Source organism: Prinia subflava, chromosome 3 (assembly GCF_021018805.1).
Source record: "Prinia subflava isolate CZ2003 ecotype Zambia chromosome 3, Cam_Psub_1.2, whole genome shotgun sequence".
In the NCBI taxonomy this organism is placed as follows: Eukaryota; Metazoa; Chordata; class Aves; order Passeriformes; family Cisticolidae; genus Prinia; species Prinia subflava.
Window position 1 is genome coordinate 37942885 of NC_086249.1, and position 23076 is coordinate 37965960.

Here is a 23076-nt window from a genome sequence, read left to right on the forward strand (position 1 = left end):
TACAGTAAATGTTTTTCTTACCAAAATAATGCCAACTGCACTTCTAACTTGTATTTTCTCAACTACATATATACACACTATTTCAGTGATTGCACAAGATATGCCAACAACTTGACTGAGTAAAAATTGAAAAAATTAAAATCTTGAGTAGCATTGCAAGAGAGTCTGTTAAAATTCACGTAACAAAGTTCTCCAAGCTACGAGGAAAAGACGTGAAGCATTTTCATGAAAACTGCGTCTCGTCTCCTGGAGAGGGAGAATCGCTCAGGCCGCGTTCCCGTTATGCCGGCAGGCAAGGCACAGACAGCAGGCTGCCGTGCGGTTTTTCGGAAAGAAAAGGAAAGACGTGCGAGACTTTCGTGGAGGGAAACCGCTTGAGATCCCGCTGGGAGTGCCGGGGCTTAGACCCCGACCCCGCGGTGCGGCAGCAGGCTCGAGATCCAGCCCGGCAGAGCGCTCGAGAGCCGAGCGGCCCCGGGGCAGGGGCTGGGCCGTGTGCCGGGGCTCACCTGCCGCCCGCCACCCCCGCCGCGGGCGGTTAACGCCCCTCGCCGCCCCGGCCCGGCGCTGCGCCCCGCCGGACATCGCGCTCGGCCGCCCGCGGCTCCGCGGCCCCTGCGCTCCATCCCGCCCGCGCTCCCTCCCTCCCTGCCTGCCTCCCCCGCCCGCAGCACCGGCTCCCCCTCCGCCTCCCCGGCCCGGCCGGCGGCGCTACCCAGGATGCTCCGCGCCGGCGCAGGCGCGGCCGCTCAGGAAGAGGAAAATGGCATAAACAACCCCGAGCGCCGGGACCGCTGAGGAGGAGGAGGCGCCGCCGCCCCGGGCCGCGCGGCCCCTTTAAGAGGCGCGGAGTCGCCCCCTCCTCCTCCTGCCCCTTCCGGAGCCGGACCCGGGGTGACGGCGGTCCCCGCGCCCCTTCCCCCTGCCCGCCCCCTTCCCCATGGTGCCGACCCCGGCGGCGGGGCGGTTGCCATGAACAGCAGCGGCCTGCCCTGCTCGTCGCCGTCGCCGGTGGTGGGGCCGCCGCCGGGGGCGGGGGTCGGCGTGGCGGGGCCGGCGGCCGGCGGGGCGGGGGCCGCCGGCGGCGGCGCGGCCGTGAAGCTGAAGTTCTGCCGCTACTACGCCAAGGACAAGACCTGCTTCTACGGCGAGGAGTGCCAGTTCCTGCATGAGGAGCCGGGCGCCGCCCCCGCCGGCCCGGGGCCCGCCGCACCCCCCCTCGGCGGGCTCCCGCTCGGCATCCCCCCGCCCGCCGCCGCCGCCGGGCCGGGCTACTCGGCGCACGGGGCCAGCTCGGGCCCGGCGGCAGCGGTGGTGGGGCCTAAGAAAGCCGAGCTGGGGGCGGGAGGCGGCGGAGGCGGCGGCGGCGGGGGGCTGGATGGCCCACGGCTGGCGAGTGAGTGCGGCGGGGCGGCCGGGGGAGGGCTGGGCTGGGGGGGCGCTGCCGGGAGGGGGCGGCGGGCGGCGCGTTGTTCCTCTTCCCCGACGCGCCGCGGTGCTGCCGGAAACAAATAACAACAGCCATGGTGCTGCGGGGGACCCCCGGCCGCCCGCCCGGCTGCTGGGACGGGGCTGGGCCGGCTGCCAAGGGGAGACCCGGCCCGTACCGGCGGGAAGGAGCGGGCAGGTGTCTGTGGGAAGGGGCTCCTCGTGTGTGGCGTCAAAGGGGCTCCCGGGCAGCTGTCCGTCCGTCCCTCCAGCGCTAGGCTTGTTGCAGGTTGGCAGGTACTCCCTGGCCGAAGTCAGGCCGGGAGCAGGGAGGCAGCGCTTTCCAGAGCGGCACCCTTGGATGGGCTCTTCTGAACAGCGTGTGTTGAGTGTCGGCTCCTGGAAGTTTTAATTGCTCCAGCTAAAATATGACGTTAAAATTATAAAAAAAACCCAAAAATTGTAAATTGCGATTCACCTCATCATGAGACAGAATTTCTTTGTGTTGAGGGTGTCAGAGCATTGGAACTGGCTGCCCAGGGAGCTTATGGAGTCTCCCTGTCTGGAACGTTCAAACCCCACCTGGACGGGTTTCTGTGTAACCTGCTCTAGGTGATCCTGCCTTGGCAGGGGGGTTGAGATGGATGATCCCCAGATCCCTTCCAGCTGTAATGTTACTATGATTCTGTAGTAGCTGCCTACGTTAGTTACTACTGTGAGCTGAAATTGTTTCAAATTTTTTTCTGAGGTTTTCCAGCCCTCGTGTGCAGCCCCTTTTCAAATGGCGAGAGTTCACATAGCCTGTCATGCAGAGCTGCACTGCTGTTGCTGGCTGGTTGTGCATCCTCCTGATGTGCAGGCCGATAGTTAGATGGAGCTTGCAGTAAGCTGATCTTAATAACCATTTGTTTTGTAGGTGAAGCAGCATTTGGCAGGCTAGGGAAACATGTTCCTTCAGAAAAGCCGTGCCTCTTTACATGAGTATATTAAGCTTGGCTGCATTATAGATTTTTTACAAAAACCTGGCATTTATTTACATTAAAACTTCAGCTACAAAATGGTCACAATCATATTTTCTCTGGAATTAGGATGCAACCATGCTGAACATCCTGTATATAGGATTTTAGTGCTTGATAAATCCTTCAAGATCTTGCAATTGTTGTTTTGCCGGGTGTGGTGAGCTTGTGCCACTGAGTATTATCTCTGTAGTTGGTAGCTTTTCAGTGTCTTACATTAACACAATGCTGTCATGTCTCCCCTTTCAGGAGGAGCCTTCAATATGCTACTGCATAAGGCTTTCTATTAAAAGTCTTCCAGATTTTTGTTAAACTTAAGTTATTTAAGCTGAAGGCTCTCTTGCCATTTTTTTTCTTTTAATCAAATAGAAATATATTGGAGGGATTCAGCAGCAATAAGTCAATCTTTGTTAATTTTTCTGTTGGACAGAGTTTGGTGTGAAACACACTTTTTCCCTTTGTGAAAGAAACTGGTTAGGGGATTCAGACTTGGGGAGCGGATGCATAATTTAGTTTGCATCTAAAAGCTGCTGTATGAAGGGCGCTCTTCTGAGAAGCAGTCAAAAAAAATTTGCCTGTGCCCTGAATCTGAGGCAAAAACTTTCAGATTTTGTGTGTGCTTGGGGGTTGATACTGCTGAGCAGTTAAATTATTTGAAATACTTGCTTCTGTTGAATGTGCTTGCTGTAGTTATGCTCAGTTGAGGAGTAAGGGTACCAAGAATGGAGAAGCTCACTATGATGCTGTCAGTGGCTGCATGCTGGTGCAACCACATTGCTTGTTGTAGGGGGCAAAAGCTTCGACTGGTAGAAGATCTTGAAGGACACTAGCTAGGAAAAAGAGCCCAGAAATGAAGGACAGGGAAATTTAAGTTGAAAAGCCAGGAAATGGACCTAGTCTCACTTCTAAACTTCTTTGCTTTGGGATGCATTTGTGAAAAAAATAAGGAAAATAATTCTTCAAAATCTGAAGTTGGTATTTATAGGTACTGACAAGCTAATATCTAAATTCCTTACCTTGCTGATGGCCTGTGATGTTAACAGTATGATTTCCAAGCGGATGGAATGAAAGTTTTATTTCTGTGGATGTAGGAAGTAAGATACAGTCATAACAAAAAAGTTCTGAGGTTAAGACTATGAAATTAAGAATTGCCAAGAGTCACCTGCCAGTACAGTCACTGACTGTCTAATTCAGAATTATTTGGTAGTCTTAATGTGACTATGGATGCCACTATCTATTGCTCCTTCCTGTCTGGACACCAGCCTCATTCAGTGCACAGAGCAGATAATGCTCATTGACTAATTAACTGGTTAGTCCTATTTATTGTTAAAAGTGGGTCAGTGCCTCATTCTAACATGCGTGTTACTCTAATCCTGCTTTGAGTACAGGATTATTAATTTACTTATAGGGTTTTCTGTGGTAATCACAAGGGCTCCCCAAATACCAACTTATGTGTTTTCACCACATGGGTGGTAAGAATGTTGAGTGATGAGGAGACGGTGAACAGTGAAAATATAAGAAATATTCCAGGATGGAAATATTTCACTATTAGTGTATGAAGAGGAATGAGCAGCTGATGTCCTTAGAGGTAACCAGGCGGAGTTTCTCAGGTGATGTGTGGCTAAGCTATTCTGTGCCCATAAATGTTTTGAGTGCTGACATCTGGCGGAATTCCAGAAGTGATCAGGTAATCTTTGAAGAGAACTCTGCTTGAGATTATTAAATATAAAAATTACCCCATCTCTGGATCAGACTCTTCTTCCCCTACATATATATGGCTGAAAGGCTGCTGGGAAATCCTGCTTTATCGTTGCCTCATACTTACGCTTTTGTCCACATATCTACTGCTGTCCAATGTTGGAGATGAGGCAGTGGGCTTAATGTGGCTTTGGCTTGATGATGTGGATTTTTCTGTTCCTGGGGAGCAAGGCTGACCATGCCCGTGAGCTCCACCCACTCTCGGAAGGTAGTGCTGCTGCCCACTGCCCCCAGACTATTGGACATGGAGCATGTGTCCAAAGCACCATTCCTGCTTCTTCCACCAGAGCTGAGTGCTCAGCCTTCTGCATGGTTCACCTTCCAAAAGTAAGATGGCCTGCTGACTGCATACAGAACAGGGAATGTAGTTGATATCGCCAATCTAAAATTTTATTTTAAAAAATTAATCTTTTTTACATGGAACTTCTGTGACAAAATAAGAGGGAAAGGAAAATAACGCATTTTCTCCAAATTTGGTAGTTGCTTAAATTTGCACATGGTGCTTTTCTAATACATGTATGTCCCACGTGTCAGAAGGCTATAGAAGGAGCAGAGGTGGGGAAATGACTGGTACTTGCTGTCTAGGGGAAAACAGATGATTGCTTAACAGAATTTAAAGGAGTAGCCTATGGAAAGATGGGTAGAGGGCATGGCAGCATGAAGATTTTTTCTTCTTGTGTGTGCCCTGTGTTCTCTGTGGCACTTCAAGCAGCAGACCAGCAGCCTGCTTTGCTGCCATCCCTTCTCGGTGCTGCCTGGGGGAGGGTGCAGAGGAAAGTGTTGCGGTATTAAATTGTATCATGGCTAAGTCAGACTGGTTAAAGTTGCACGGACAAGTGCCATTGTATTTGTTAGCTTTCAGACAGTTGAGCAGGTGTAATATTGTTTTGCGTGTAGACCTCGCAGTATATATTGATAGATACAAGCTGGTATGGCTCCAAACGTTTGCTGATTTCTGCCCCACTTTTTGCTGTGAAGTTCATACTACACAGTACTCCCCCTTTCTTGTGGCTTCTGATTCCTATAAAACACGGGGCTGCTGAGCTGAGGAGTGCCGGCTGTGCTCTGGGCCCAGTGGTGGCCATGGAGCTGCCTGTGGGGAGCTGGCCACAGTGGCAGTGCTGCTGCTGCAGGAGTTACCAGTGCCAGAGCCGAGCTCACCCGCTCACTGTGACATGTTTGCATCTGGTTCTCTGCTAGAAAGCCGTTTGCAAAGCCCTCCTAGGAAATCTGTAGTTGGGAAACAGTCCTGTGTTTCTGCAAGGTGGCATTTTTCTATGGCTGCTGAGAATAGCCCATCTGTGAATAGACTTTATTGCCAGCCTGCAAGAAGGTGGAAAGGGACATCAAGACTTGGCATGTGGTAGGCTGGAATAATAAAAGCATTATGTTTGTTTTCACAGTCCTAATAAAAACATTATTTTTGTTTTCACAGCCAACCACCTGCATGTTGTGTCTAGTCAGGGCAGTAGTGGCCACTGCTGTAGCAATTCCATATGCAATTTCTCCCTGTTTAGTTTAGTGAGCATTACAGCTTAGGTTTTGTGACATCCCAAAATATGCTAGGCTTGGAGTGGAAAGACTCAGGCATTCGTGAATTCTCTACTTTTTAATGGGTGTTTGATTCTTTGCCAGTACATTCCTTTTTAAACAAGATGAAGCAGCTGATGTAGAAAAAATTGAAACATAGCTATTTGTCAAAACTGATACTCTGCTCTCACTTTTATGTATCTGTGCTTTGTTTCTAAATCTCCATTCTCAAACTGACAAGGATTACACTTCTTAATGCAATGAAATTAGTCAGGTTTATTCTAAATGTGGATTTTTCTTATCTTTGGTAGTATTTCAGTATTTACAGGTTGAAATATTTAGAAACAGTTGTATGAAACTTTTAAGTACAGGTATAGTTGCAGTATGTCACATAAGCTTCACTTTTCCTGGGGTGTTTCTTCTCCACTTCTGTGGAGAAAATACTATAGTAAAGTTGTATGGTTGAGAATTCTTTTTCCAAACATGTTTGTACTTTCTGTGAGTGATGCTGTATTAATTGTATACCTCAGTTGGATTTTTTTTATTATGGAGGTACCTCCCCTTTAATTTTCATAATGCCTTTTCCAGGAGTTGACAGATCATACAATTTTCATTTTGTTTTGCTCTCAATGTTTTTAAGAAATATGAAAACAATTCTTAGTGTTTGGAGACTGATACAATTGAGAATTGAAGATTAAAACCAATAACCAGTTAGAGATGCATATGAGAGGAAATGAAAAATACTAAGTTCACTTAATCACTTTTTGTCTCATATGTCAGCTTCAGAAAGCGGGCAATTAGACATGGGTTTTCTTTTTGCATTTATGTGTTTCATGTGGAATGAACAGAATCACAGAATATTCTGAGTTGGAAGGGACCCACAAGGATTGTTGAGTCCAACTGTTGAGTGAATTGCCTACAGAAAGAAAATGGTTCAGGTGAGCTAAGGAAAAAGAAAGAGAAGGAAAAATTTCTCTATCTGCAAAGTTATTTGGGATTTTGAGGGCAGTGAAACTTAAAAAAATTGCACTATTAATTTGCTTTGATTTTATCTGTTTATATACCTCATGGGTTTTCGTATTGTATAGGAAATAATTCAGAGTCCAAATATTTCACAAGAATTTTGGATATCTGAGGAGTATTGGTAATTACTTGTTTCTGGTAGAACCCACCCTGTGTTGGGTACTGAAGAATACTGTAGCAATATTACTCTTGTCGTTGTTTTCCTGCTTCAAAGGCAAACATGAAAAGGAGTGTGGGGTTAGTTATGTTACATGAGCAAACTCTCTGCTATATCTTAATCATCAAAAGCTTGTTTTTCAAGACCGAGGACATCCCTATTTAACTTATATCTAGCAAGTATTAGAAACTGATTTTTTTAAGGTATTGCTGTAGGAGTGGGCCTTCAGGAATGATTTGAATGTCCAGAAAACAGTGACTGTGAGTATTAGCTCAGAAAGGCTTCCATGTGTAAGGAATCAGCTAGAAGTAAATTTAGACTTCTGTGGAAAAAGTGGACGAATGGTAAGTGAGGCTAGGGTGATGATAGACACAAGCATTTCTGTAGAACTCCAAAGCAGAAAAAATACTCTTGGTTGTGAGGCAGCTGATGAAAAGGGGTCAGTGCAGGGATTTAGACAGTAAGCTGATGTGGCTGATGTTTTCCTGGTTTGTTGCTTTCTAGTAAAGATGTAAAGCTTTATGCCACCAGAAAAGTGGTGTGGTGAATCGCTGTGTATGGACACGAGTTGAAATTGATCGCGCTCTTTTGTGTGTGTGTAGGCTTCATGAGTCTTTCAGTAGTTAAAAAAGTTCCAAATATGTGGTTGCCTTGTTTAATCCTCAGTTTTGTGCTTAGAACTTACATCTGTTTTTTAATTTGCTTTTTAACAACCTTTTACTCCTGACCTTTTTAAAATTTGAGAATAGGGATTTAGAGACAAAGCACAGATGTATAAAAGTGAGAGCAGAGACCTGCCTTGTACAAGTTGTCAAGTTGGTCATACAGTGTGTGATCCTATAGTTTATGGATAGACTCTCCAAACTTCAGTTGTTCTACTACTGAGGCAAACGGCAGGAAGACTTTTCCTTTCTTTTATGCATTCTCCCCAGATGCTGTGAAAAATATCCTTATGTTCTCTTCAGGTTATCTGCACATGCTTCATACAATTATTTTTATAAAAAGTTGAGCTTTAGTTGGAGGCTATTAGAACAAAAGCTTAAATGTTTGAATAAATTGATGCAGTGTATTGTATAGTTTAATGCAATATTTTAGGAATTGTAAAAGATCTTGGAGAGGGTTAGCTCTGAAAGCTATGGTAGTAAGTAATTGTATCACTTTAAATTGCTGTTTCTGATAACAGAATAGTTCTGATTACTCTTTTGAGAAAGTATCAACTTTAATTTGTATTATCACTGAGCTCTTGGACTTGGTCCATGCCGAGGAGTCCAGCTGCTCTAGACTCTGTAACAAGACTTTTACAGAGCAGAAAGGTGGCACCTGTGCAGGTTTTTTTGTCTTCATCAGATGCTTTTATGATTTGTGAGGTACATTAAAAAAAAAGCTAGCCCAACCATTTAATATTATGGTAAGATAGCTGTTTTCCTTTACTTGCCCATGAATATCTCATTGTGTAGTGGGAGTGTTTGTAAATAAGGCAGCATTTCCCAAACTGTTTTGCTTCCTGTCTGCCTTTCAGCCAGCTTGGTTCATTTGTGCTGTCTGCCCTTCAACTGCACGCCGTCACAGCGTCCTAACCCAGGCGTGTGCTTTTATTTTTGCCTCTCATGCCTGGAAGCATCATGCATTTTCTTTGTCTGGTGCCTCTATTTCAGAGATTCCTAGTCTTGTTTCAAAAACATTGCATTAAATGAGAGAGGCATAAAAACAGCAGAGAATCCAATTTCCCTAACAAGTTCCAAGTAGGAGCACTGCAAAGAAAATAACAGTGAGGTGCACAAGTAAGGTTAGCACCACCAGCACAGGATTTCCTGGTGTATGGAAATGTACATGTGAGTACAAAAAGGAAAACAAGTGTAAGCTTCTCTGACACCTTTGTGCTTCTAGGTGACTAAAAGGACACAAATCTTGAGTTACTTGGATAAGCTTTGTGTAAATGTTTTATTGTTGTTGTCTCAGTATTAGGATAGCTATCTCTGTAAATTCCTCTGCAGATATGACACTGTAGTTTTTACTGCTTTATATCTAGCTGAGATAATGCCTTGTCCTTAGGATGCACATGTATGCAATGAACCTATAATTCAGTTTACCGATGTATGGAAAGTTGCAGTGCTGAGAGTTCAAATCAAGATGATATATCAACTTTTTACCCAGCCTAAAAATAATTGTACATTTCCAATTATTTTTACAAAGAAAAAAGTACTAATAGCAAAATGAATTATTTCAATCCATGTTTTATTACCTTGCCAGAAGTCTTCAAACTATTGTTTTGAAAGTTGTCAGCTAAATCTGTTGTGGCCTTGCTTTAGCCCATTCACTTTGGGAGTAATATATCACATTATTGGAAAGGATCCTTTTTTTATGTTAAGAACAGTGTCTGAGATCATCAGTGCTGATACTGGATTCATAAAATAAGTAGTCTACAATAATACAATTTTCTGGTTAGTGAAATCATAAAATGAAAATATCAGAAAATCTTTTCACACAGTGTTAGTGTTCTGATAGTGTTGGTGTTAGACAAGACGAGCATTAAACTAAAATTCACTGAAACTGACCCCTTCAGTTGAAGCACATGTGCTGAGTTCATGGCAGTACTTCAGCTGTGATGAGATACTTTGTGTCTGAAAAATGTCATTGTAATGAGTAAGGCAAAAGTAACTATCTTTTTTTTTTTTTTTTTCCTCTTTGGTGTCTGCATCTGGCGGGAAGCCTACTTTCTGCTAAAATTCTGTGGGAGAGGAATTATATAAGAGGATATTTATTTTTAATTGCAGTTGTCACATTAAGCTGCAGTGTTACTCACCAAGCAAGAAATGTATTAGATAATATGTGTATAAAAAGTAGAAAAGTTTGTCTTAATTTCTCAAGACGTTCTATTTAATTTTTTTCCAGAATTGCCAGGATGTACCTTGTGTCTTGAATATGGATGGAATTTAAAAATTTGTTCTCTTTTCACACAGGTGCTTACATAATGTGTTAGCATTTTTTCCCCCCTTGATTCTTTGTTGTTCGCTCGCACGTCCGTCTTTACTCAGAGCTGCCTGGTCAGCCTTTCTGCTTTTACAAGGAAGTTGTTGCTTCTCTCCAAGAAGAATCTGTTGAAAATATGTACAGCTTCAATGCATGGATAGTGCTGCTGCACAACAGAAAGGCTTATTCCTTTAGCAAAAAATAGCTAATTCAGGCTTTTCCTAAAATTGCCTAAACTTACCTAAAGTTGTAATCAATGTATTAAAAGAGAAAAGAAAGACATTAGAAGAACTTCATGGGTATTTTAATAGCATGGTGTAAGGAGTGTTTTAAAGTGTTTGCTTGAAGTTGTTCTATAGGAAAGATTTGGATGGATAAATCAAATGCAGGGACTGATACAAATTAGTAAGCACATAAGAATAAAAACTTTGAAGACTAAGGTATTTTTTTCCAGCCTAGGCTTCCACTTTTTTAATACCACACTGCTTGTGTGGTCAAGTGTGCCCACTTCTGCAGGCCTTTTATGGGTTACTTATGCTAAATAATTTTTCTAAACTACTGTGGTTGTCAAGAAGAAAGTGAGAATTTCTGGCTTGCTAAGTGTTTGGCAGAAGGAGGAAAAAGTTGTGTACTTCTCATAGTCAGGACTGGGTGGCAAATACAGTAAAAATGCTTTGGCTGTTCAGGTATTTACTGGGCTATCAGCAGTGTGAAAGCTGAGTGTCCCTTTGAACACAAGGGACATCTATTTATTGAACATTTATTGAACATTTATTTTTTTCACTGTAGAAGTAATGCAAGAATTCGTTTTTTCATCTTTTCTGCAGGCTTAATTTTCTTGCTAATTGCTACAGGAAAGTCAGTTTAAGGAAGCTAGTACTGAATTTCCTTCTGAAGGCAATAGTTATACTTGCTACTTTTAGAGCATTCTGTTCTAAACCTGAGCTACTACCAAGAAAACTGTCCTCTGCTCCAATGAGTGTACTTTTGATGGTTTTCTTTTGGTTGTTCTTGTGGAATATGCTTTCTTTTGCTCTAGGTCCCTCTGCTAGCAGTATGTTTCCAGACCATTTGGAAGAGGACAATACAAATCCTTGGCATTGAAAGCCATTTTGAAATTGCTGTGGTACCAGTGGAACTGAGCGCTGTGGAAGTGGGTTAGCTCTGGAGTACAGCAATTTGTTGGAGTGGCACAAGGAGGCTGATTGGTATGGCCAAACCATAGCACTTCATTACAGAGATGGTCTTCTTGCAGCTACATAAAAGAAAATGTTCTCGAGTAGCTTCTGCTGTTTGAAGTGCCCAGTTAGGTATCACTGTGCCAATAGCCTAAATTGTAGCTTTGATCAGCTTTGAGTGGCTTGGATAGGCTTGCATAGCAAGTACCAGCAGTAGAAAGGCTGCAGTGTCAAGGATCCCAGCAGCATCCTCATCCTTGCTCAGCTCTGGGGTTGCTGCCCAAGGCCTGCTCCTGCCTGCAGCTTGACCTGCCTGGCACCGAGGGTGTTTCAGCCACAGCAGGAGCAAAGCACCTGGTCCTGTATCTGTGCCCTGGCAAGGTTACTGTCACAGGTTCACGTGCTTTGTGTGGATATTGGGCGACTGAGCTGTACCACCTGTCTGGAGTTACTGTAGGCCAGCTCTGGGGCTTCTCAGTGTGGAAAAACTTGAGCATTTTCATTCACTTCTTCCCAGTTTGAAGGATTTCGTGCATTAACTGTATTTGTTCAAGGGAGAAATGGAGGTACCTGGGTTCTCATGACTCTAATGTAGTGAGGAGCAGTGGGAGAAGCAGGAAGAATAGTTTTTTTCTTAATTCTTCAATAGAACCTGAAGTATTTAGAAAGCTGACATTGTCATCTGAAGGAGTATCTTGCTAGTTTGTTAAAAATTGGGTAGACGCTATTTTCTGCCAAAAGCATAAGGTGAAGTAGCAGGTTTACTGAAGGAGTAGGTATGCTATGCTGACATTTTATAATGTACCTTGAAATGACAATTGTTCCTGGAAATAAAACAGTTTTTTGTGGTCAGTCAAGGTTTTTGCAGGAGTTTTTGATAACAGCTGAGGTATAGGCAGAGAAAGCGATATTGGAAATATATTTTTAGAATAAATAAAGACCACAGTTAAAACCTTGAATAATTTATGGGCAAACTGGACTGAAACTGCTTACAATTAGATATGGATTTGCCATCTTTTTTGTTTTCTTGTACAAATGAGTCCTAGTATTTTTCATGATACCAGAAAACCCTATGTAAGATGCTAAGCTTCACAGTGTAAGGTAGAAACTGTGTCAGGAAGGATGAGACATAATTGGCATTGTGCAGGCATTGTTATTTTCCATAGTACAGGAGTTGAACTATAATATACTTTCCCTAGGCTTCTGAATGTGATTTTCCCAAATGAGGGCAAAAGAGGACCAATCATTTAAAAGACAAATCAACAAAGTTTTGTCTTTTTTTAGGGCTACAGGAAGAGGATTTCTGAAGTTGTATGTGGCTACTTACTCAAAATTACGAAGGAGGAGCTAGCACATGCATAGTGGAGGGAGTTTTATTTTCCTATTTCTTAGCTAACTTTTAAAATTTTTGTAAAAAGTAGTATCAACTCATTAATAATTAGCATCTTTAAAGTTTCTTAGGTGTTTCCGTCAAATCTACAGAATATAAAATAACGTTCTAGATTTGGCAGCAAAAGTTCAATAATCTTTTTCCATTGCAAAAAAGATGTTTATTGCCACCGAGATATTCCATTTATTTGTTCCCCCACTTACAGTTCTTGTTCAGTTCTTCTACATTTGAGCTGGTGTTGGTGTTACCCCCAGTGGGCTGATTCATGCAGCTCCAGTCTCAGGGGAGTGCAGCTGGGCAGTGTTTCCTTCTGTCTGTGGCGTGCGTGCTACTCGTCATCCTCCTCTTCCAGCCCTTCCTGTGGTTATGTATGACTGTACTTCTTTGGCTGTTTCCTAACACATGGAAATGGCTCACCAGGTTATGCAGTCTGTTTTGGAGGGAAAATTCCTGTTCTGATGAAAATGGAGGGTTTATAATTCCTTTAGCTGTGCCACTAAGTTGCATTTTATTTCCTTTGAGGATTAGGATCAGGAAGTTGTTTCCGGGTGTCACCACCTGGCAGTGAGTCCTCCCAGAAGTTCAAGTTGGATAGTTTGGTACAGGATGTTCCTCTGAGTTGGATGTGTGCCTTCCTACCTTGAAGCTACCCATTACTCATGCCTGTTGGCTTGCAGTGGCCTGGCTGTATTGATGAGTGTTTTTATAATTTACTGTGGGTGCTTTTACGGAAGGTTGATTTGAACTGCAGCTTGCATACTGTTGTAAATGCTTTTGTTTTTCCTGTCAAAGTAATACTTGCTTGAGAGTTTTGTGTTAATTGACAGCTTCTTGTTGTTCTTTGTAGTTTTTTAGTATTGAATTAAGTTATTTGTGATTAAAGTCCTGCATCCTTTACACTTGCTTTCAATCTGAAGGACTTTTTCGGCTACATTTCAGGAAATTGTTGCCACTTTACAAAGAAAGAGATGATGGAAATTGTCTTAAGCTCTTAAGGAAGCATTTGAAGTGTTTGTGCTTTCTGTGAAAGGGTTTGAGATGTTTTTAAATGTTCATTTTCTATATGTTGCCCTTTAAAAGAGCCAGTGCATCAAGTTCAAAACTCTGCTTAACACACATTTCCAAGAAGGGCATGCAAGAATATGGGTCTTCATAAAATAAGCTTGCCTTCTAGGTTTTTAAATAGATTTATTTTCTTTTTGATATCATTATCATCCTCGTTATTGTTGTTTCTAAAGTTCACACTCCTCTTTGCTTCTTTCTGCATTTGTGCTGTACCTTCATGCTACAAATACTCTCATTTAGTAATTTCTTCCATTAACTTCCTTTTTCATGGTATACACCATTATGTTTTTGGTTGTTTTGCTGAGGAGACAGTAGTACCATATTCTATTCCCCTGCCAAAAAAAAAAAAAAATATATATATATATATAATAGATACTAGTGAATAAACCCATGGTTAAGGAAGCTTTTTCTGAAGCATTTTTCTCTTTTCTCTTTTCCTTTTAGTTCCTGGAATGGACGGTGGTGGGTTAGCTGATGCTAATCTAACGGATTCATACTTTAGCACCAGCTTTATTGGTGTTAATGGATTTGGAAGTCCTGCTGAAACGAAGTATCCCATGATGCAGGTAAGAGCAGTGATTAGTATAGTGTTTCGTTAGTTCTGTCTGGTGTTACACCAAAAAGGGAAAACTGCTCAAGAGGCAGGACAAAAATGTGTCATCTTGTATGATATACAGAGTATATAGTCACTTTAATGTTGCAAATGGAAATGAAACAGTATCATTGCTCTAAAGTGAATCTGGTTTTATTTGCCCTTACCTGAGCTATTGTGCTAAGCTTTGCTGCATATATTAACTCTGTGTTAGGTTTCTTTTCTGAGTGTGACTTTCTAGATTTCTTTTTATGCTCATAGCTTTTGATAGCATTTTGCTAAATATATAAAAAACAAGTTTTGGAACTTTTCAAAGATCAAAAGTCGCTGAAGGAAAATGTGAACTTTCAAACCTGAAATTACTGGGCAAAAATTTCAAAATTTGTCAACTCAGACTCTGGTGGTGGTATGCTGAATTCATATTTAAATCTTTTAAAATGTTTCCTTGTATTTATAGTGCTTTGTAGAGGTTGGCATAGGAACTCCCAGGAGCTGGAATTTATTGTGTAGGTAGTATGCAAAATTTGCAACGAAAGTCTGTTGTATTTAAAACCTAAATAAGTGTCTACTGAATTAACTCATGAAGTACAATAACTCTCTCAAAATGTGATGCATTTTAAATGACACACAGTCTGTCCCTGAAAGAAGATGATCTGTCCTGTACTAAACAAAGCAACTTCTGGTAAATGAGAGAGCACAAGTCAAACAGTTCGCACTGAGTCCTGACAACAACTCTCTTCTTTTATATCGAGGAAACTCTCCTTATGAGGTTACTTTGATCTCAGTTGTGGCTGTATTATGGATTGAAAAATAACTCAGCAAAAGGTGGGAATTAATTAGGTGTGTTCCTTTTTTCTTTTGTTTGGTTGTTTGTTTTTTTACTGCATGTTTTCAAGCAGGCTGGATTTTCTTACTGGACAGAATTGCAGAAGTCTGGAAGTGTTTTCTTGACAGTTATGCATGATTTAAAAAGAAAAATTTAAGCCTCTGATCCCAAAGTGTACAGTTGAAGCTGGCAGTTACAAATTTTTGTATAACTGAGGTCCTATAATTTTAACACAGTCATTGTGTTTCGTATCCTTAAACTGTATTCTACAGAAACAGTAGTCTTTTTAAACACCAAATTTTAATTATAGCTGTTTCTTCTTGAAAGAAAGACTATAAGGCATGCATCTAACATGAATGCTCATAGGATTTTTAAATACTTTACTAATGCCTGAGATGACAGTCAAGGCATTATTGTTTCTCTTTGAGAAGAAATCAGTGTGCCTCTTGCCCTTTGGAGGATAGGAAAATTACTTCAGAAGAACGGTTTTTATTAGTGTTGAGAATGTGCTTACAGGCATCAAACTACAGTTTGAAAAGCATTCCCGTATTGATTTTTTTCCTTTGAATCCTGTAATTTAAGTTCTTGTTTACATAGGTAGAGCTGGTAATGCTGTCTGTTTTGACTGTATGTTGACTTCTAGGTTAAGTCCATACTGACAAAGTTTAGCCACTTGAAATGAGGTTTTCTGTGGCATTCAGCCCTTTGGCGAACAAGGCGAGGGAGAAATGTGGAATGGAGACTTTGAATATGATAGATTGGTTATTGTGTCGAGGATATACCTCTTGCTTGCTTTCTGTGAAAACTTGCACAGATTTTGTCACTTGATTAAACCTTTGTAGAACTGGTTTTTATGCACCCACTGGAGACTTTCTAGATGTTAAATAATTTCCCAAAGATGTAATCTGCACTGACATGTTCTGTCTTGAGTACATTTTTGCAGTTGCAGCTCTGGCCTAATCTAGGCCTTGCCTGAACTCAGAGCAGGAGCACTGATGAGCCTTGTTTCCCTCTTTCCTTCTGCTTCAAACTGAAGCAGGATGGAAGTGGATCTATATTTAATGAAAGAGAGCTGTATCTGTGTTAATTGGAGCAGAGGGGTTGGTAAGGGAAAAGAAACTTACTCTGTGGGTTTAGAGAAGCTGAGCTGAAGATAAGTAAAGAGGAAACCAGAAAAGACTGAGCAAAGGCACTGAAGCAGAGAGAAGACCTTGGTGGGACACTCACAGAATGGGAACTGGAATGGTACAAACACAATACACAAAAACTGAAAACAAGTTTTCGTAATGTAAAGGTGGGATGAAGTAGGGTGGAGAGAACAAATCCATGTTCCTATTTCTCTCCAGGTTCTCAAATCAAACTAAAGATACTAAAAAATTGATGTTCTGCCATCAGTGAAACGTCAGATGTCTTCTGTAAAGTATTTCATTAACTCTCAGTTTTGCTTTTGCAGAAACATCAGTTCTATCGGAGTTACTTTATTATCTCTGGTGAATCTGTGTAGTTCACAAATAGATGCATCAGTGATGCAATGTGAGGCAAGCTCCTCAGCTTTTTTTTTAAAACTGAGAGGTTGCACAAACATGCAGATAAACACACTGATAGAAAAACAGTGGTAAGATGAAGCAAGATGTTAGGAAATGGTAAGTTTAGGTTACCAGTGCATCCTTGAGGTTATGTTTTGGTTGTATTTCTCATAATATTGTGTAATTTTCTTTGGTGGGAAAATTATTAGTGGGACTTACTCAGAACACAAGATGTGTGGCACATCTGTGTCTATTGAACATCCGTTTGATATTTGGTTAAATGTTCATCATATGGTTCTGTGCTTTATTTCTGCATGCTGTTTGCATCCTTGTGAAGGATCTTAGTTGGCAGTGCACTTTTGGGGTGCTGTTACAATTATTCCATCAAACTTTGTGCAGTGCTTTCTGTATGAAACACGAAAGTAGTCTGCATTTTATAGATGCATGTGATGGAAAAGGATGGCAGTTAAACAAACAATGCCACAACAGTGCTGGCAAACAAAAGACCTGAGTTTTTGAAACTAATCTTTACAGCTGGAAGGTGAAGAATGGAATAAAGGACTACCAGTAGAATACTTGGTTCAAGTTACTTAACTGGCCTTACATAGCAAAGATAGTAAAAAAGTCAGTCTCTTCGGGGTATTGCTCATTTCTGTTACCATGAAATGATCTTTCTGCTGTCCTTGTTTTATACCTCTCAACATAATTGCCAGGCATTCAATTGATGTCTTGACTATTCCTATCTAATCTCCAGATTGTGTTTGTCATGTGCAGCACATAAAACAGAGGTTTGTTGAAAAGAGTATGTGGTTGTATATGTTTGGGTTGTCATAATACATATATAATGGAACCAGACTACATCAAGCAAAACTATGTCAAAGTTTCCAGTTACCACATTTTTGTGTGCAGTGCCTCATCTCTAAGACTCAGTGTTAAGTAGGCAGCAAAAGGGAGAAAAGTGGATTATATCATGATGAATCGGAAGTTGATGTGCTGCTTTGCCCTTAAATAATGTAGGTGAATAGTTGTCAACATTTCTGTAGAATGGCTATTTCTGACTTTCAGATTTCACTTATATCTGTGGAAGAATATTTTATGAAGTCTTGGACATAGCTTTGGGCTTTAGATTAGTGGTGAAGATTCAGTTAATGGCAATATTCACTTTTCTAGTGGGGAAAAGAGAGTAAAAGTACTTGGCACAGTTCAGAAGACACAGGATTTTTGAAGTGGCCATGGCTGTAACTCTTCCTTTTTCTTCCTTTCTGAAAAATATCTCTGCCTCATCCTTCCACTCCTCCTACTTCAAAGGTCTTTGCTGTTGGCCAACCTTTCATTTCCTCCCATCATCTTCTTTGGTTGTTACTTAGTTTTCTATTGACTAATAGTCTTCTGTCCTCATTGGTTTGTGTTTTTCCATAAGATTGTTTGGTTTCACATGTCCCTTCTTCCCTGAATCTGCATATACTTGCATATACTATATTAACAGTTTTGTTTTCCATCTTGCCAAAGCACTTTTCTGTTTTCCCTTCTCTAAGTAATACTAACTGACTGCAGAGCAGACCTGTGCAACACATGGCCCACAGGCTGCATGCTGTCCTTGAAGCTGGTTTCTTTTTTTTTTTTTCTTTTTGGCATAGCAGCAGTTGCCAAGAGACAGTCAGAGGTGTGGTTCGAGAAGCAGCTCACTGCTTTTGGCTTTCCCAGCAGTGAGGAGGCAGGAGCTGGCTGGCTGGGATGCCTCTAATGCTTGGCTGTTTGCTCAGTTGCTCTGTGTGTGCCACTTGGTTGGCTGGTGTCAGTTCCTCTGGCATTAGTGCTGCCCTTTGACTAATTTGTGGCTTGACCAAAGCTGTAGGTGGTGTGGAAAGAAGCTTCAACAATATTACATTGGGCTCTTCAAAGAGTATTATAGTCAGAGGAGGCAGAGAAATATTGATGTTAAAGCTTTTAATGTTGTATATAGAATTGAGCAGCTTGGTTGTAAGAGCATAAAACAGTAGAAGGTGCCTTTATCCATTTTACTTCACAGAAATCTGGTTTTCTTTATTTTGATGGGATGAGGTTTTTTAACTGCATGGATTCCATTGGACAGCAGGTTACATAGAAAGGAAGAATCTTAAGTTCTCAGTAAATCACCCCAATTGAAATAATTAGGGAGTTGCAGTCTTTGGCATTAAAATTGGCAAGGCTAAGCAATGGAGAAGAATTGGTTTTGCTTGCTTTCGCCATGCAAATGTTGGTGTACAAAGCATTCTTGAATAGCCTGAGAAGCAGCAACCATGCTCACTTCAAAGCCTTGCAGCTGAATAAATATAAAGACCTTTGTTGCCATTGCTGCCTCTGCCAACAGCTGAGTAATAAAACTCTTCTTATAGCACAGAAGCTTGTAAATGTCTTCAGTTTTTAACTGTTGAGAACTAAGTGTAACTACAGATGTGGTATTTTAAATATAAAATGATGCAGTTGTTTTCATAATGCTTTCTAAAGAAATCCAGTTGCTCTATTTTCAGCAGTGAGTGGGTCATTCTGTGGATGGTGCCACATGTGCGAACTGTCAAAGACAGGTTTTGGATTGTTTAAAAAGAAAAGCAAAAGATATCACCTTGTGTAGGTCACAGAATCTGACAATGAAACAATGTCACAGCCAAACAAATCAATCTTAATCTTTTGCAGAATGACTTTTTGTACTCCAGTCAACATGATTCCAAAATTTGTAAGGAAATATTCTGAAATACAGTTCCAGTGAAATGCTAGTAAGATGAAGAGACTAGATTGTGACATACTGCAAAATATTTTGACATGGTATGCTCAGCACCATGGAATAACCATGAGAAAAATCCTTACTTTCTCAGGGTTAAGGCAGATAATATGGAGAAAAAAGGAATAAATATCATCTTTCATGTGTTTTGGGGAAAAGAAATGGTGGAGAAAAAAGGAAGGTCACTTCAAGATAAGTCCTATAAGCTAAGCAAAACTAATCTAATTGTCTGCATCAAAGTTTTGTTAGTGCTTTATCTTGATGAGAACTTTGTAATATACACTTGAGAGAGATGAAAGTAAAGCAAACTTGCCTTAAGTGCAGTTATAGTTTTGGGGTTTGTTACTGAATATTGAAGGGTGGAGGCAAGTTGGTGTGTTCCTTTTAGAAGGTGGGAATGTTTGTTGTAACACTTCTCTTCTTAGTGTACGGCACAGAAGTGGTCTGCCTGAGGTAAAACATTGCTAAAAGGCCAAGGGTGGTGTTCCTTCCCTTCTGCCCAGCAGTGGTGATGTCACACCTGGAGTGCTGGGCTTCTCAGTACATGAGACAGGGATATACTGCAGAGAGTCCAGTGAAGGATCACAAAGAGAATTCAGCTACTGGAGCATCCCTCCTGTGAGGAAAAGCTAAAACAGGAACAACTTCTAAATTCCTTTAAAGGGTGAGGGGCAGGATGTATGCTAGCCATCCTAGTTGAATTTTGAGCACTGTTTAAAGAGCCTCAGCAAATTATACCAATAGGCAGGCAAAGAAAAGAAGTTTGTGGAATTGAGTGTTTTACTTGGTTATCACAAAGTTGTCTTTCTGTATTAACTTCCATATGATAAAAGCCCTGATATAGTAAAACAGTCTGAAGCTCTCCTGTGTGTGTGCTTACTTTCCCTGTCAGGCCTAGTATTCAGTTTTCTTCTCTGTTGATGGTTGCTTTTCCTTTTTTGGAGCTTTCATCCCTTGGGCTTGAGGTACTTACAATCTTCTTGAAAATGCTTTTGTGTAAAAAAAATAGTTTCAACATCATTAGATGGGGTTGAGAAGTGTTATTTAAAACTAAAGCTGCCTTCTGGAAAACACAAATAAAAAGCACTTTTGTGTTCTTTTAATTTATTTTTTTTTTCTTTCAAAATCTTTTTGGTACAAATCAGATACAGGAGTAGCCTTCATCAAGACCAAATGTATTTGGGTGTGGTAGAAATCTCAATATTAAAACAGTTTAAAAAGCCTTTACTGATTACATGCAGGTCTTCTATGAATAATGTTAAGGTAAGAAGCTTGTGCATGTGTAATAAAAGTGAGCAAAATGAAAAATTTGTGAATGTGATGGAGGTTTCTAGCTATTCGAGGTACTGGTTACAACCAGTTATTAAGGCAAGAGCTGGCCAAGCTTTGGTTTTTTGGAATCCTGGTGTGTGTAAGATGCGTTTGCACCTTGAATGGGAACTTGACTTTGTAAAAGCACAGTTGATGCTCACAGACTTGGGTTGCACTGTGCTTTCAGAACCTGGGACAATATGCTCTGTCACAGTCTGCCTTGTGTGCACTGTATGTTCTCAGTGATGGTGTCAGCACTGATTTTCATCATCTCAGGCTCCTGTTCACATTGGTTGAATGTTTAACTCCTGTACCTGAGGATGGTGAATATTGATGGAATAAAAATACTTTGTTCCATTTTTAACTTATGTGCTTAACCAGCTTTGATACCAAGACAGTTCTCAATATCATATTTATTCCTCTTTCAACAAATCATTACCTTTTGCATTAAAATTATTATTAAATCTGGGTTCAATAAGTGGGCATTAATACTATTTTCATCTATGCCTGCACAAATCTTGTTCAAGTCTGAAAGGTTCCCTTCAGGAAACTTCTTCTTAAACCCCTTTGTTTTATGAGGATTGGTGTGGATGTCTCAAATGCCAAAAAACATAACAGGGATGTTTTTGAAATACTTGTGACAAACTATTCAATTTCTTTCCATTGCTTAGGAAGGGAATATGGTGTATGATTACTTGAGCTAGTATAATCCAGAAATTATTCTGCTGTATTTTTATTCTTATTTTGATGACAGTGAGTGGTAGGATGAGCTTCTTTGAATTTGGGCAAAGTTTGTCTCTTTAAGTCTCTTTAAGTGGTAACTTGTTTTGTAAAAATAAGTCAACATTGTCTCACTAGACCCACGTCTTTTGTGTATAGAATTGTTTATCACTTAAGCGCTTAGTGGTATTTATATTATGTCAGGTTGGTATATTTAGGAGCGAGAGACAGGTGACATCAATAAGGAAAGAGCATATAGTAAACAGCTTGCTTGAAGTCTTGAAAAAGCTGAAGGTTCGCGTGCTATTTACATGTTGTAAGCATTCCACATAAAAGCTATTTTACACCATCCACTCTTTTAGATACAAGTTTTAAAAGCAGCAGGTCCTGGCGAAGTTCATGGTGCTCTGAAAGCTGCTAGTGCTGGGAGACTTGAATTGCAGTAGGTTTTCAGTTCTACCATATGGGATAGCCCTCCCACTTCTATTGGTTGTTCTGTTCTTACCAAAATTACTCCAGAATATTTATCTTTGTGGTCAACAATTAGATGAAATGGCATTGAAGTATATAATATAGTAAGCTTCCTACCCTTTGTCACCAAAATTGAGACTGGCTATGGAGAAAAATAACCATAAAGAGCAACTCCAGTGACCAGTTCTGAGTCAGTCTGTGTCTAGACTACTAAATGAAACATGCCTGGAAACTTTCCTTGACGCTTAGGGCCAGCTGTCATAAAGTGGCCTATTTGTCTTGATGTGTGCTCACCAACTACAGCAGAGTCTGCATGCAAACTGTCGATTTGAAGGCTTCTCAGACCTTTTCACTGCTGAATAGTGCCTGGAAATTGGCTGGGAGATGCTGGGTTGATGTGGGCCAAAAGCATGCCAGGGAGTATTTTAACAAATTAGTGGTTGTCTCTCTCAGTGGTAGAGAACACTTCCTGGCTTTGCCTTTGTTTTCTTCTCACACTTTTTCTTCCTGTTGGGAAGCTGGTGTAAGAAAATAATAAGCAGGAGTAAGAAGAGACACATTAAAACTTGTCTATCAAAGAAGCAGTAGCTCTTGGAGCAGCACTGCTTCACTTTAATTCAGTTTATTGCTAGCTGATATGTCTAGAGGAATGTAGAAGCAAGTGGAGCCTAGGAGGAATGTTAAAAGGGTCCTGCTGACTTGGAAGAATCGGATGTTTTGCTGAAAGGTCTAAAAAAGTTTGTTTGTTTTTAAAAAGAATATCAAATACTTAAGTATTTTTCATTGGAGAGGTTACATGTCATGGTGATAGTATATTAAAGAGAAGAGTTGTTTCAGGAGTACAGTGTGAAAGACTTTTAAGGAGATAAGTAATTGTCTTATCTAATGTTTTCGCAACATGCAGGAAGAGAACCATAGGTTTGGTAGGTCCTCCTCATTTAGAAGAAATTAATGAAGATAGTATTTAGATGTAATATACAGTAATTTTTGGTTTGCACTTCTGTTGTGTAAAATGCTTTATTTTGCTAAATATTTTTTGTCAATTACAAGTCTGTTTGCTTAGTGTACTTACTAAATGGGGGATGAGCACAAGTTTTGTAGTCTGTCTTTAAAACTTTCTAAAGGTTACCCCCAATGCTCTCACTTAATCTGTTAAGGCCTTATTTTACATGTACACTTTCATCTTTTATTCTTACAGAGGATGACAAATAGCAGCAGCTCCCCTAGCCTTCACAATGACAGTGCCAAGCAGTATGCAGGCCATGGTAAGTATGTTTAAAGTAATACATATAAAAGTATGTTTGAAAATTTGAGAGATTCACTTTCATGAAACTGAGGCTTAAGGGACTCTTACTTG

The 23076-nt window shown here is 40.9% G+C and overlaps 1 protein-coding gene across 4 annotated transcripts in view; it reads left to right on the plus strand.

The window, feature by feature from the left end:
* The first annotated feature begins 734 nt into the window (after positions 1-734).
* PAN3 (poly(A) specific ribonuclease subunit PAN3) overlaps positions 735-23076 on the plus strand; it is a 79948-nt gene continuing 57606 nt past the window's right edge. For 2 of the 4 annotated variants that reach the window (XM_063394728.1, XM_063394730.1), the window contains exons 1-3: positions 735-1396; positions 13960-14081; positions 22918-22984. In XM_063394728.1, the coding sequence (XP_063250798.1) occupies positions 973-1396; positions 13960-14081; positions 22918-22984 (613 nt within the window). In that variant the 5' untranslated portion in view covers positions 735-972. The remainder of the gene's footprint in view (positions 1397-13959; positions 14082-22917; positions 22985-23076) is intronic. The other 2 variants (XM_063394727.1, XM_063394726.1) reach the window with 2 other exon arrangements.